The 14173-nt window shown below is 45.4% G+C and overlaps 1 protein-coding gene across 4 annotated transcripts in view; it reads right to left on the bottom strand.

Moving 5' to 3' along the window:
- Positions 1–711: 711 nt before the first annotated feature.
- Positions 712–14173, bottom strand: part of LOC127446586 (ubiquitin carboxyl-terminal hydrolase 43-like) — a 167411-nt gene continuing 153949 nt past the window's right edge. For 2 of the 4 annotated variants that reach the window (XM_051707626.1, XM_051707628.1), the window contains exons 12-15: positions 6462–6789; positions 5312–5470; positions 4529–4690; positions 712–4377 (exon numbers count right to left, since the gene is read on the bottom strand). In XM_051707626.1, the coding sequence (XP_051563586.1) occupies positions 3323–4377; positions 4529–4690; positions 5312–5470; positions 6462–6789 (1704 nt within the window). In that variant the 3' untranslated portion in view covers positions 712–3322. The remainder of the gene's footprint in view (positions 4378–4528; positions 4691–5311; positions 5471–6461; positions 6790–14173) is intronic. The other 2 variants (XM_051707627.1, XM_051707629.1) reach the window with 1 other exon arrangement.

Here is a 14173-nt window from a genome sequence, read left to right as displayed (position 1 = left end):
CATTCTCTGTTGACCTATTTCATCAACAAGGCATTTCCGTCCACAGAACAGCTGCTCACTGGATGTTTTTTGTTTTTTGCACCATTCTGAGTAATTTCTAGAGACTGTTGTGTGTGAAAATCCCAGGAGATCAGCAGTTACAGAAATACTCAAACCAGCCCGTCTAGCACCAACAATCATCCATGTGCAGAGCGGACTGGCCATTGGGACAACCGGGACTTTTCCCAGTGGGCCGGCCACGAAATGGGGCCGCATGGGCTGCCGCGTTATGCAGAACGCGCCACAATATGCATAAGGGAGCAGCGATATGCAGAAAAGGACAGCAATCCCCCCACCCCTTTTGGGCCAGTTTCTATGTAAAATCCCAGGCCGAATTTTCTTCCCAGTCCACCCCTGTCCATGTGATTACCTAATCAGCCAATCGTGTGGCAGCAGTGCAGTGCATAAAATCATGCAGATACAGGTCAGGAGCTTCAGTTAATGTTCACATCAACCATGGGATGAACGGGGGAAATTTCAATGATTTGGACCGTGGCATGATTGTTGGTGCCAGATGGGCTGGTTTGAGTATTTGTAACCGCTGATCTCCTGGGATTTTCACGCACAACAGTCTCTAGAATTTATTCTGAATGGTGCCAAAAACAAAAAATATCCAGTGAGCGGCAGTTCTGTGGACAGAAATGCCTTGTTGATGAGAGAGGTCAACAGAGAATGCTATTCTGAGATGTGGATTAGTGCTGTTTTGGCGGCACAAGGGGGACCTACACAATATTAGGCAGGTGGTTTTAATGTTGTGGCTGATATGTGTATATTGGAAGCATGGGAGAGAAAAAAAATGCCCTTGGAGGACAGGCCTTTGTGTCTAGACAAATCCTGTTAAATACCGTATAATTGCTTCTCTTTACCTAAACCTTTGACAAACAAAACAGTATTACAGGAATGATTAGCTGAAGAAAGAAGAACAGTGTGTTTTGTACAGAGGCATTTCAATGAAAAACTTTTGCAAATGATTAAAAAACAGTTTTATTTTATGTTCGATTTATGCTATGAATGAAAGAAATGTGAATCTAAAGATCTTGGAGTGGAAACCTTTTCTTTCTTATCTCATTCTAACATTTAGGCTGATCTAAGGAGAAAGTGTTTGAACAAACAAACAAACAAACAAGAATTCACTTCATCTTTGCTTATTCAAACCAACAAAAAGAAAAACTACTGTAAACTGAGTGATACAGAAACAGTGTATCCGTAAATTTCCCACAATCAATTAAGTGTTCTACTATAGTGCAATTCCAACTTTCCTGCATAATATTCATGAAATACAGATTTCAAAGAGGTAAGCAAATAGTATATCTAAATTTGAGGAGCTAGAGTATATATCAAACTATGTTCAATATACTAATATTCAATAAATTACTCTTAAGAGGACATTTAATGGTTGGCCAAGTTTATTTTGTTTTTTTAAGACTATTTTAAAACACAAAGTCTGTTGATTGAATTTGGTGGGCTTGATTTATAATATCCCAAAAAAATGCAGATAAGAACTGTAGGAATGGACATTCAGTAGGTTAGATTAAAGTCATCTTTCCCTGAAACACTAAAGGAAGAGAAGCCATTTGAAATTATGAGTGATGCATGCTAAATGCTATATTTAGCAAGGGCACCCCTTGATTTGCAGTGCATATATACCAGTTGTCTTAAAGGAGCTGCATTCACACTAAAATGCTTCTAGATAATGACACATGGGAATGCTTGTTGTTCTTGTGGGATTTATCAAGTTAATGGACATACGGATCTAATTAGTCCATTTAAAGTCCATCCAATTAGTCCAAATAGTCAATGGAGGGAAACAACCCAAACCACCATGGTAACATATTTTGATTACACAGGATTTCTGAGCAATTAGGCCCGATCTGTAAAATTGATGCCTATTATATAAGGTCACTTTACTGGTTACACTAATTTAGCTTTTCCTCATTCAGCAGTCATCGGTATTGCTTGATCACCACATTTTTTAAACAAGGCATTAATAATCTCTTGCTGTTCTAAACCTGTTTAACATGAAACACAAAAAAGATGTTAGGCAGAATGTTAGCTTCAGTCACTATTCACTTTCATTGCATCTTTTATCCATGGCTAAAGTTATAGCGTTCCACCGGAAAAAGAAAAGAAAAAAGAAAGTCATAATGGATTGGAACAACATGAGGGTGAGGAAATTATGTAAACTATCCCTTTAAAAAGTTAAACAAGTTCTTGTTACTGCACTTACACTAGGTGTAGGTGGTTAGTTTATGGATTAAACTATTGGTTATATGACTTTTCAGTGAGGGTTTAGTGATTATGGCTTTTCAGAAGTGACTCTTACTGAGGTTCGGTCTTCTAAAATGTATACTGAACTTGCTATCCATATATATATCTCACCTAAGCACATCATAGTTTCCAGTGTCTTAAGATAATTGAGTCAAATATTACCTTAAGTATCTTAACTGGTGTCGTACCTTAATTAAATTACCTTAATTGCTACTCTCTAACTAAAGGTAAGTTGCAACAACAGATCAAATGCTTTGAAATTAAAATGTTCCCAAATACCTTTTGATGAATCCATCCACTTGCAATCAACACTTTGGCACTTCATTGGCCATCTATATTAACTACTTTTGTCTTTAAATTCTTTGTGAATGCCTTCATCCTTATACTGAAAACTTTAAACTTATTTTTTTTTATCTTTTTTAAACATAAAGTGTATAATCCTTAGGTTTTGGTCTTAAAGAGAAAATCAGACTGTGGTGCAAGACATTCACTGAAAGTGCAAGAGCTGACATCTTAAATGTCATGAAAACCTGTGAGAGTATAGCAGCCAATCTGTACAATCTGCACATTCACAAGAGGTGACGCAGAAAGTTATATATAGCAATTTTCTTCATGTAATACAGGTATAATTCTAATTTGTGGAAAATACAATCTGCAAATGTTAATAATTTCTCTTCCTCTTAGTATGGTGCTAAAAGGCCAGTGTAGAAGTGTCAATACATGTCCTACCAGTGCCAAAACACAATCAAAAATAAACAATCTGAAAAATAGCTCTGGTTCAGAGGCACTTCATATAAGCAGAAAAAAGTAACTCTCAAGGTGATTTTTTTCACAATTGATTAAAAATATAAGTTCCTAATGTATGTGCAATTCCATAGTTTGCATGCTGCCCGTTTGGTGATCATTTCAAAGCTTTCATGTTATCTTTTTACCACAATTCTTTTAAATTTTTTTGATTGAGAGATTTGTAGTTTTGTTACCCAGTTTTGATATTTGGGTGTAATGTATTAGAGTCTCAGAAGCTTGATTCAGGCACTGCCTTCTTCCTGCCCAGCGAGTTTGTGCTGTAGCGTGTGCGTTGCAGCGTGTTCTGAGAGCCCCTATCCCCGTGCAAGGTCTGTGGCTGGGCCGCTGATGAGCCATTCCTGTGCAGCGATGCCGTTCTTTTCAAGCTTAAATCAGCCTTACTTGGAATATTGGAAGAACTTTGTGAGCGTTTTATGTCTGTTGAACCGTGGTTCATCTTGCTGTTTGCAAGTTCACCACTGTGTCTGCTACGACCTTGGTTAATGCTTTTAGCTTTATCTTCTGAAGTTCTACTGTGGGCCCCATTGGAGAGAGAAAGTCCAGATGGGCTCTTCATCCCTGCTTCACCCTTTTTTAAAGACTCACTGTCCAGAGACCTGCGAAGTGGGTCTTTCTTAATGAAACTGCTTTTGAGAAAAGAAAAGACACTATCATGGCGCTTTGTCTCATGTCCCTTTCTCTGTTTGTCCTCTGGCTGGTCTTGTTTCTCTCCTGGATCTCCTTTACTATCCCTCTGCATAGCATCCCATCCACTTTGACTACTAGTGCTGGATTGGATACCAGCATCGGAGTTCTTTCTGGACTGTGTATGGTCCTGTTTTGATTTTCTGTTGCTTTGCCTGGTCAGAGTATTATCTTCTTTTGGTCTCCTGTTGCTGCTGGGTTGTTGACCTGTTGCCTTCTCTGAGCTGTTCCTTTCTTGACCCTGTGGTATTTTGTGATATTCTAGATGCCCAAGACTGCTGTGGCTTGAAGATCTGGCTGTAGGTTTTTTCGTATCATCTTCTTTAACTCCTTTATCTGAGGGTCGAGTCATTAGGGCAACAATTGGGTCTTTGGTGCATCTTGGCCTCCTGCCAGACTCTAAATATTCAACCAGCTCTGCTTGAGCAGGGGCAGGAGCAGAGGCGGGTTTGTGGCGGTCTTTGTTTCCAAAGGACCATCGCAGTGGCATCACTCTGGTCTTGGTGGGAGTTCTCATGCTTATGCTACGTCCCTGGATGCCTCGCACTAAAGGTCTGCTTTCAAACCCACCTAAAGACACTGACATTTAGACAATATTCAGTACAAGGTGAAAATACACACAAGGAAACAAAGTAAAAAGCTATGATGACATCTCTGTCAAGCAATGACCTTTTCCTATTTAGTTTTCCTGTTTACAATAAGAAAAAACAAGCCTGATGGATAAACTCACCTTTCTCCTCCATTAAGGGTTCGTTTTGGAAGACAGGAGACTCTGGTGAGTCTGGAATGGAAGAAGGGCATGTTGTGGAAGACCGTGATACCATACTTCCCCTTTTACTGTCACCATTCAAACGGATGAGCCAGTGGTCAGACATGGAGGAGCTGGTGGAACCTGCAGAAGGAAACAGTCAAGACTAATTAGTAACCATGTTTATCTTAGATGACTGTATAACATCAAACGTATTCTTGCAATGACTTAGTTTAATTGACACTAAATTGTTAAACAGAACAATTAGATAAGCTGTTACCTGTAAAATTAATAAGCATCTCATATTTTATGTTAACTAGATAAATCTAGAAGTGAATAAAATAAAATAAATAAATTATTACAAATAAGGAATTCATTACAAGAGCATTTTGCCCCCACAGGTCAAATTCTTTGGGTCTTTTTTTTTTTTTTTTTTTTTTACTTTTGGGGGAATTTTTGCCCTAACCCCTGTTAATTTTGGTCTTGCTTATGATCAATGAATTTCAAAGACTTTTCCAGTCCTTTATGATTACTGGATAATGATTTTTACAAAATAATTTCATACAGTAGACCATACAGTACACTCACAAAGAGCAATTTCTTGCTAATGAACCACTTAAAGCTGAGCATAACTAAAAAAATAAAAATAATGACTATACAATTTTCCATGACTTTTCCATGATATTACCAGTCCTGGAATAATTTCTTGATATTTCCAGGTTTTCCATGAATGTGAATTGTGGCTATCAAAGCTCATTCACTCACCTCTGATGGAGCTGTTGGCGGACCAGGGTGGGATGACATTTCTTCTCTGGTAGAACAGGATATATGACCCTCGCGTGCACAGTTCCTCCTCTGGTACCAGCTCTACACTGCTGTCATCATAACTGTACCACTGGCCATCCACTGAATTCCTACAATAAGCTGTTTCACAGAAAAACACAGACATGCTGTAACCTCAGTGGCGTGTTTGGTTTATTAGTGTGTAATAGTTTATTGATTTATTGTTCACTTTATCTGTTCATTTTGTACATACAGTATAGGGGTTTGACAACATCTTTATTAGTGCTTGGTAAATTGATTAGTATATATAGTGAACAACTGCCAAAATCAAAAGCAGAAAGAGAAAATGTTTTCTTGTATTGTACTTTTTTAGTATATGGTTAGTTGACAAAAAACACTGGCATCAACTTTTTTCTCAATATCAAGATTTTAGGTTAAAATTGATATGAAATGTACGGGGAAAAGTGTGTCGTTTTAGATGTAAATTTTTTTTGCTTTTAGTCCATGTCTACTAGATTTGAAGCCATTTAAGGCTAGTGTACTCCTAAAACTTAAATATGCATTTAAAATGTAATGTCTTTCTCTTCTGGAAAAACAGAAAACAAATATTGATGAGTCATCTTGCACTACACAGATTCTTGTCCAATCAAATGTGCCCAAGAACGTGAGTGTCCCTCCCCCTAATACTACTTGCATTTGACTAGAAAATCAAGGTGCACATCTCTATTGTAAACAAAAGACTATTGGCTATTTAAAAATGGAAAATCCATTTTATATATGCAGCCAAAACTTCCTCTTTCAATAAGAAACTGTCGACATAGGTACGAAAACTGCATTCGTCAAGCTATTTCATCCAGTTTTGGAGTCTTTCAGCATTATCACCTTTTTGCAGTTCTGTGGTATAGCAAATTCATTTTTAAAAGTACAAATATTTCATGCAGCCTCTCAAAATGAGCTCATATAAACTGCATGCAAATTAATTTAGAAGAATTAGAAAATGCTGTTTAAAAATAGTTTTAGATGGAGTAAAGCGTTTCACACTGCAGGACAATGCTGTCACATCATGTCAGCTACATGTCTGTGGCTTAACAACCCCATGCTGTTTACTATCAACTAGCACCATCACACGCACCTGTGTAATGGCCTCCATGCATGCCTCCGTGGTGGTTACAGACTGCATACAGATCGTAAAGGAAGTCAGTATCTCCATGTTTCCATGTGGGAGGCCACGGGGCCAGATTCTTCATGCTCTGACTGCGTTTCACCACATGGGGAGTCATATCCAGACCGCTCACAGGAAAGCGGATGAGGGTGGAGAGCTTGTTGCGCCGTTTGCCCACCTGCCGAAAGCGTTTTAGATGCAGGATGAGGATGTCAGGCAGGGTCCATAAGCTCATCTTCACCATGCCCTGCTGCATCTGCTTACAGTGGGGGCACTTCCAAGCATCATCTAGTGCCAGCTGAGAAGGGAACCAAATCATTTGCTTTAGAAATCCTTGCTAAAAAAAAAAAGACCAGCATGTATTTCCATGCTGGTCCAAGTTGTTTATGTTAGTATGTGCTATTTGGTGTTGGTCTAGCTGGTGGACCAACAAATCCAGTTTGTTCACAAGCAAGAAATGAAACTGGTTGAACATGGGAAGCATGCTGGTTAAAGGTATTGTTTATCCAAAATATTTATTCTATCATTGTTTTTCCAAACCCATTTATTTTTCCTTCTTCTTTTTTTTTTATTTTAAAGAATGTTGTGATCGCTGATTTCCATAAAATAGCAGTTAATATTGACTCACTTTAAAGCTTAAAAAAAATCTCCGAAAAGTAGTCCATGCGACTTACATACGTAATATTCCAAGGCTTCTGAAAGCACCCGATCACTTTGCATGATAAACAGACCGAAATATAAGTTGTTGTTCACTCTCAAATTAAAAATCAAATAATTGTAGACTCATTGTAAAACATTGTTAACAGTGCACAATGGCACCAAATCAATATTACCTATATCATCAAAATCTAAAATGTTTAATATATGCAGTACATACATCTACATGAGGTGATCAATTATTTGATTTGAGAAAGAATAACAAATTACATTTTGGTCTGTTCATCATACAAAGTGATCATATGCCTTCAGAAGACTTGGAACATGATGAACAAGTCAGATAGACTACTTTTATGACACTTTTGGTTGTTTTGTTTAAAGCTTTAAATGGGTCATGTCATGAGGAATAAAATTTTCCTTGATATTTTGACATGTAAAAGGGTCATTGTACTATGTAAAACATACTGTACGTTTCAGAACTCAAAACTTCCTCTCAGCCCGAAAAGAGCACAGATGTTGATGTGTTCCTGGTTGTGGAAAGACTGCATCTCTGCATAGCCTTCTGAAGGATCCCAACATTAGGAGTGTGTCAATGTGGGACTAACCTTTGTTAGGCACATATCTCTAAGGATTCTATTTAGAAGCATTACTATTCAGGCTTTGCAAAGTAACTTATATTGAAAAATGGAGCAGTTCCAACTATGTCTACACAACAGTAAGACATTAATTTGAGTAACAAATGTAATACTACTGTTTCATCTGTCTGTGTTTGTTTGATATGTAAGGAATTGTATAGTCAGTTGACTCCAACGCGGAGTGGATTGTGTTTAATACATATTGGCTTACCAAAGAAATACATAATTGATCACAAAATATGGATGTTAGATTAATTAATTTTATTATGTAAGAAGAACAAAGTTGTAGTATATGCTAGTGGCTGCCGTCTCATCTGTCTTGTATTAGCCAGGACATCCCATATTTAGGTCACAATAAATGCATTGGGACAGCTTTTATCCTGTATTTATGTGACTCCCCACTGGCAAAAATCCCATATTTCCCATTACACAGGATGCATTACTTTGAAGTGCCCATACAACAGAGGTGAACACCCGGGTCGACCGTCCATTACAGCTGGATACGTCTTGGTTTTCTGATGTAACCTCTGTTCCCTGATGGAGGGAACGAGATGTTGTGTTGATGTAGTGACACTAGGGGTTCGATCTTTAGAGCCCCAATCACCTTTGCTTAAAATAGAAAAGGCCAATGAAAAATGGCAAGTGGAATTTGCATGCCACTCTCCGCACCAGCATGCATCACTCATTCAGATTTATGCTGAGTAGTCGCTAGAGAGTCCCGGCCATATCAGCAGCCGGTTTAGCGCCACGGCAGGAGGGGCACAATGTCTCATTCCCTCCATCAGGGAACAGAGGTTACATCAGTAACCAAGACGTTCCCTGTCTGTCACTCACTCGATGTTGTGTCGATGTAGTGACACTAGGGGTTCCTATAGGAAACACCGCAGGCGCTGAACCATGTCACGAGGTACGGAAGTGTGGACACAGGCAAGCTGCTGCGTGCCTCGCAGCGAGCACTCAACCACGTCGTGACCTTCCAGCAAGTTAGGTAAGGCATCTCCCTAGTCCCGTTAAGGGGGGTGGAGGCACTTACCCAAGGAGGCTACAGGCAGTGTCTTAACTGATTGCTGTTAAGCAATGTCCCGCCGAGCACTTTTCTAGAATAGCGCTGGGAAGTGCTCTTCCCTCTCCAGGAAGGAGAGCACTACGGAGACCACATGCTGCCGAAGGGAGTTAGCATGTGGAGAATACCTCACATGGACTTACCAACGGGGAAGTTCACATATGGAATGATACCACAGGAGGACCCTATCTATAGAGAGGGTACACAGCACAGTGGCCGAGACAGAGAAAGCTCTGACGAGGGGAAATGCAGGGTTCACATAAGGGGAACCGAACAGTGGAAACTCATCATATGGGATTACCAAGGGGGATTCACCATGCAAGGAGCACTGAGCCCAAGCACACGAGCTCACCTGAAAAGTGGAATACCACGAGTACTGGGCCTGGTGGCGTCACTCCTCCACCGAGTTCGTCACCTGAACAGTGCTAAAGAATTAAAGAGGCATCCGGAGTTCGCCGGAACGGGGAACTGTTGTGGACAAAAAGCGCATATTATCACCTTTGAAAAAGGGGAAAGGCGCAATGTAAGCGGTACACCCAACCGGCCGCACGGTCTACCTGCTGTTACTGCATAACACTCGGATCGAAACCGGGTCTATGCATAGGTTATAAAACCTCACAAAGGTATTGGGTGTAGCCCAACCTGCAGCTCTGCATATGTCTGCAAGAGAGGCCCCCCTTGCCAGTGCCCAGGAGGATGCAACACCTCTAGTGGAGTGTGCCCAGACTCCCAAGGGGCACGGCAAGTCCTGAGACTGGTATGTGAAGAAAATGGCATCCATAATCCGATGGGCTAATCTCTGCTTGGAGACAGTTTTCCCCTTCTGCTGTCCTCCAAAACAGACAAAGAGCTGCTCTGAGCATCTAAAGCTCGGCGGGTGGTCCAGATATATGCGCAGAGCGTGAACTGGACACAGCAATGACAAGGCCGGGTCTTCCTCCTCTGAAGGGATCGCTTGTAGGTTCACCACCTGGTCCCAAAAAGGAGTGGTGGGAACTGTGGGCATGTAACCGGGTCTCAAGATCACATGAGAGTATGCTGGCCCGAACTCCAGGCATTCGCTGGTAACAGAGAGCGCCTGCAGATCCCCCACCCTCTTGATGGAAGTGAGCGCCACCAGGAGGGCCATCTTCAGGGGCAGAGTGCTGAGCTCGGCCTGCTCCAGGGGCTCAAAGGGGGCTCTCTGTAGGGCAGGTAGAACCACAGAGAGATCCCAAGAAGGGATCAGGTGCGGTCTAGGAAGATTCAACCTCCTTGCGCCTTTGAGGAACCTGTTGATCAGGTCACGCTGTCGTGAGGGTCTCCCATCCAGTGTATCGTGGTGAGCTGCTATAGCAGCTACGTACACTTTCAGGGTAGAGGGAGACAGCACAGACCCGACGGCGCATCTCTGTGGGTCTTCCCCACGGGAAGAACACCAGTTAGCGAAAAGACACCACTTCAAGGCATACAGCCGCCTCATAGAGGGGGCCCTGGCCTGAGTGATCACGTCTACCACCACTGGTGGAAGACCTGCTAGGTCTTCCGCGTCCCATCCACGAGCCAGACATGGAGATTCCAGAGGTCTGGCCGCGGGTGCTGGAGCGTGCCCTGCCCCTGAGTGAGAAGGTCCTGTCTCAGGGGAATGCACCAGGGAGGTGCTACTGTCAGGAGCATCAGATCCGAGAACCGGTTGGCCAGTCCGGTTGGGCCAGTACGGCGCGACGAACAGGACTTGCTGCTTGTCCTCCCTGACTTTGCACAGTCTGTGCAATGAGGCTCACAGGAGGAAACGCATACTTGCGTAGCCCCCAAGGCCAGCTGTGTGCCAAGGCATCCGTGCCGAGGGGGGCCTCGGACAGGGAGTACCACAGGGGGCAGTGAGAGGAGTCTTGGGAGGCAAACAGGTCTCCCTGCGCCTCCCCGAATCTCTCCCAAATCAGCTGGACTACATGGGGGTGGAGTCTCCACTCCCTGCAGAGCATTACCTGCCATGAGAGCGCGTCCACTGCACGGTTGAGGACACCCAGAAGGTGAGTGGCCCGCAGAGACTTCAAGGTCTGCTGACTCCAGAGGAGGAGGCGGCGGGCGAGTTGTGGCATGCGACGTGAGCATATACCGCCTTGGCGGTTTATGTATGCTACGGTCGCTGTGTTGTTGGTTCGGACCAACACATGCTTGCCCTGAATCAATGGCCGGAGCATCCTCAGGGCCAGCAATACTGCAAGCAACTCTAAGCAGTTGATGTGCCATTGGAGTTGGGGCCCCGTCCAGAGCCCCGACACTGCCAGCCCGTTGCATACGACGCCCAAGCACGAGTTCGAGGTGTCCATCAAGACCAAGATGCGCCTTGAGACCTCTAGGGGAACACCTGCCCACAGAAACGGCAGGTCCGACCAAGGGCTGAAAGTCTGACAGCACTGTGGCATGATGGTCACACGCCGGGTGCCGTGGCGCCATGCACACCTCGGGACTCAAGTCTGTAGCCAGTGCTGAAGCGGTCTCATATGCATCAACCTGAGGGGGAGAACCGCTGCCGAGGATACCATATGCCCCAGGAGCCTCTGAAATTGTTTCACCGGCGCTGCTACCTTCTGCCTGAAGGTCTTCGGGCAGGTCAGCACTGACTGAGCACGTTCGGTCGTAAGACAGGCCCTGAGAGTGACCGAGTCCAACTCCATACTGAGAAAAGAGATGCTCTGCACAGGAGAGAGCTTGCTCTTCTCCCAGTTGACCTGAAGCCCGAGTCGGTCGAGGTGCTGAAGCACAAGGTCCCTGTGCACACACAATAGATCTCACGAGTGAGCTAGGATTAGCCAGTTGTCGAGATAATTGAGAATGTGAATGCCCTTCTCCCTCAGCGGGGCCAGGGCAGCCTCTGCGACCTTGGTAAAGACGCGAGGAGACAGGGACAGACTGAAGGGGAGGACCTTGTACTGGTATGCTCGTCCCTCAAAGGCAAACCGAAGAAAGGGTCTGTGTCGAGGAAGGATCGATATGTGAAAGTACGCGTCCTTCAGGTCGATGGCCGCAAACAAATCCTGATGTCGTACTGACGCCAGGATGCGCTTCTGCGTTAACATCCTGAACGGAAGCCTGTGTAAGGCCTTGTTCAAGGCATGCAGGTCCAAGATTGGGCGCGACCCTCCCCCTCTCTTGGGCACGATAAAATAAGGGCTGTAGAAGCCCTTGCGCAACTCGGCTACGGGGACGGGCTCTATTGCTCCTTTCGCCAGAAGGGTGGCAACTTCTGCCCGGAGGATGGAGGCACCCTCACCCTACACCGTAGTGGAGAGGATGCCACTGAACCGGGGCGGGCGTTTGGCGAACTGGATCACATAGCCGAGGCGAATTGTCCTGATGAGCCAACGTGAGGGGCTGGAGAGCTCTAACCAGGCCTCCAGTCTCCGTGACAGCAGTACCAGGGGGACGACTGGACTTACCGTGCCCGGGCAGGGTGGTTCGCGGCAAGGCAGAGCAGGTGCCCCACCTAGAAGACAGCCCAGAGGGGACGTGCTGCTCTGTAAGCCCGCAACGGTGGCCGGTGACTGGGGCGAGCGAGCGTCCCCAGAGACCAGCACACTTACCTGTTCGCCGGCTGTCTCTCGACAGAGAACGAGGGAACAGGAAGTACTCGCGTTCGCCTGATTGACCAGAAAGACTTCCAGCGCCTGGCCGTTGCGAGTGTGCTGGCCCAGGGAATGAGGAAACTACTCTTTTATTGACCACGTGGGTGCTGAGGCCCAGAGGGCACTCGGCGATGTTATACTCACCATGCGCTAGCCCAGAGGCGATGATGGGGCTGGAGAGATGCCCCGGGCCAGACCGGTCAGGGGTAGTCGCCTCATCCCTGGGCGGGCCATGTCAAGACCGCCTCGAAGCCCGTCTGGGGTTCTTGAGGGCCGGCTGACAGGCAGGTGGAGCCGACTTCCTTTTTCTCTGAGGCCGGCGTGAGGGCTCCGATGGTACAGAAGCCGGGGCCAGCACTGCAGGGGAACGGCTCTGGCGAGAAGCAGACAGGGTGCGGGACCCTGGTGGCCTGAAGGCGGCCAGGTCGCACCGCGGCAAGATGGGTTTAATTGCCTCGGTCTGCTTCCTCACCGTCAAGAACTGATGGGCGAAATCCTCGATGGTGACGCCAAAAAGCCCCCCTTGGGAGATGGCCACATCAAGAAAGCAGACTTTCTCGGCGTCTCGCATCACCGCAAGGTTGAGCCACAGGTGCCACTCTTGGACCACAAGCGTGGACATCATCCGGCCCAAGGCACGCGCCGTGACCTTCGTCACATGTACGGCGAGGTCAGTTGTAGTGCTCAGTTCCTGCATCAGCACTGGGTCAGTCCTAACCTCATGCAGATCTTTTAGCGCCTTAACCTGGTGGACCTGCAGGAACAGACCGGCGTGCAGGGCGGAAGCGGCCTGACCTGCGGCCTTGTAAGCCTTCGTCATTAAAGAGGAAGAGAACTTACAGGTCTTGGAAGGGAGCCTTGGTTGGTCGTGCCAGGTGGCTACACCCTGAGGGCATAAATGCACCGCTATGGCGCGCTCTACCTGGGGGAGCTCGACATATCCCTTAGCCAATCCGCCTTCGAGGGTAGTCAGAGTGGATGAGCCCACAAAGCCGGCTGAGCATCAGCCCAGGATGGACCAAGTTGGGGAGCAGCCACGGTGGCTCCTTGCTTCACGAAGAAGGAAGTGAGCTGCGACCGCAACGTTCTCATGGGCATGTTCTCGCAATGAGAACACAACCCTTCCATGAAAGCCGCCTCGGCGTGCTGGCGCCCCAGACACTCGAGGCAGATTTCATGAGTATCCGGAGGGGAGAGATAACGCCCACATCCAGTAGCGCAAACATGGAAGGACATCTTTAAAAAGACGGCAAGCGTTTGCGTGAGCTCTTCAAGAAGGAAAATATACTCTTTCTTGAATATACTCTTTTAGCACCTGCAGACTCAGACTGCCGAAGCACCCAGGGGAAGCACAGTACTCAACCATGTGAGAGTGACCGCTGATATACGGCATAAAAATCCAGCAGTGTAGCAAGAGGTGAGAGGACGAACACACACACACATGCATTCGGCTCTGAAGAAAAAATCTGAATGAGTGATGCACGCCATCTCCTTTTATACCCGTATGTCCGGGGCAGAGAGTGGCATGCAAATTCCACTCCCCAATTTTCATTGGCCTTTTCTATTTTAAGCAAAGGTGATTGGGGCTCTCAAGATCAAACCCCTAGTGTCACTACATCGACACAACTTCGAGTGAGTGACAGAAAGGGAACAGATTTATTAATCCTTCACATTTATGGCTTTTGTTAGTCTGGACTGATTTCACTATTCTCTGCTTTA

The sequence above is a fragment of the Myxocyprinus asiaticus genome, chromosome 9, assembly GCF_019703515.2.
Source record: "Myxocyprinus asiaticus isolate MX2 ecotype Aquarium Trade chromosome 9, UBuf_Myxa_2, whole genome shotgun sequence".
Lineage (NCBI taxonomy): Eukaryota > Metazoa > Chordata > Actinopteri > Cypriniformes > Catostomidae > Myxocyprinus > Myxocyprinus asiaticus.
Note: the sequence above shows the minus strand (reverse complement) of the source record. Positions and strands in the feature narration are given on the sequence as shown.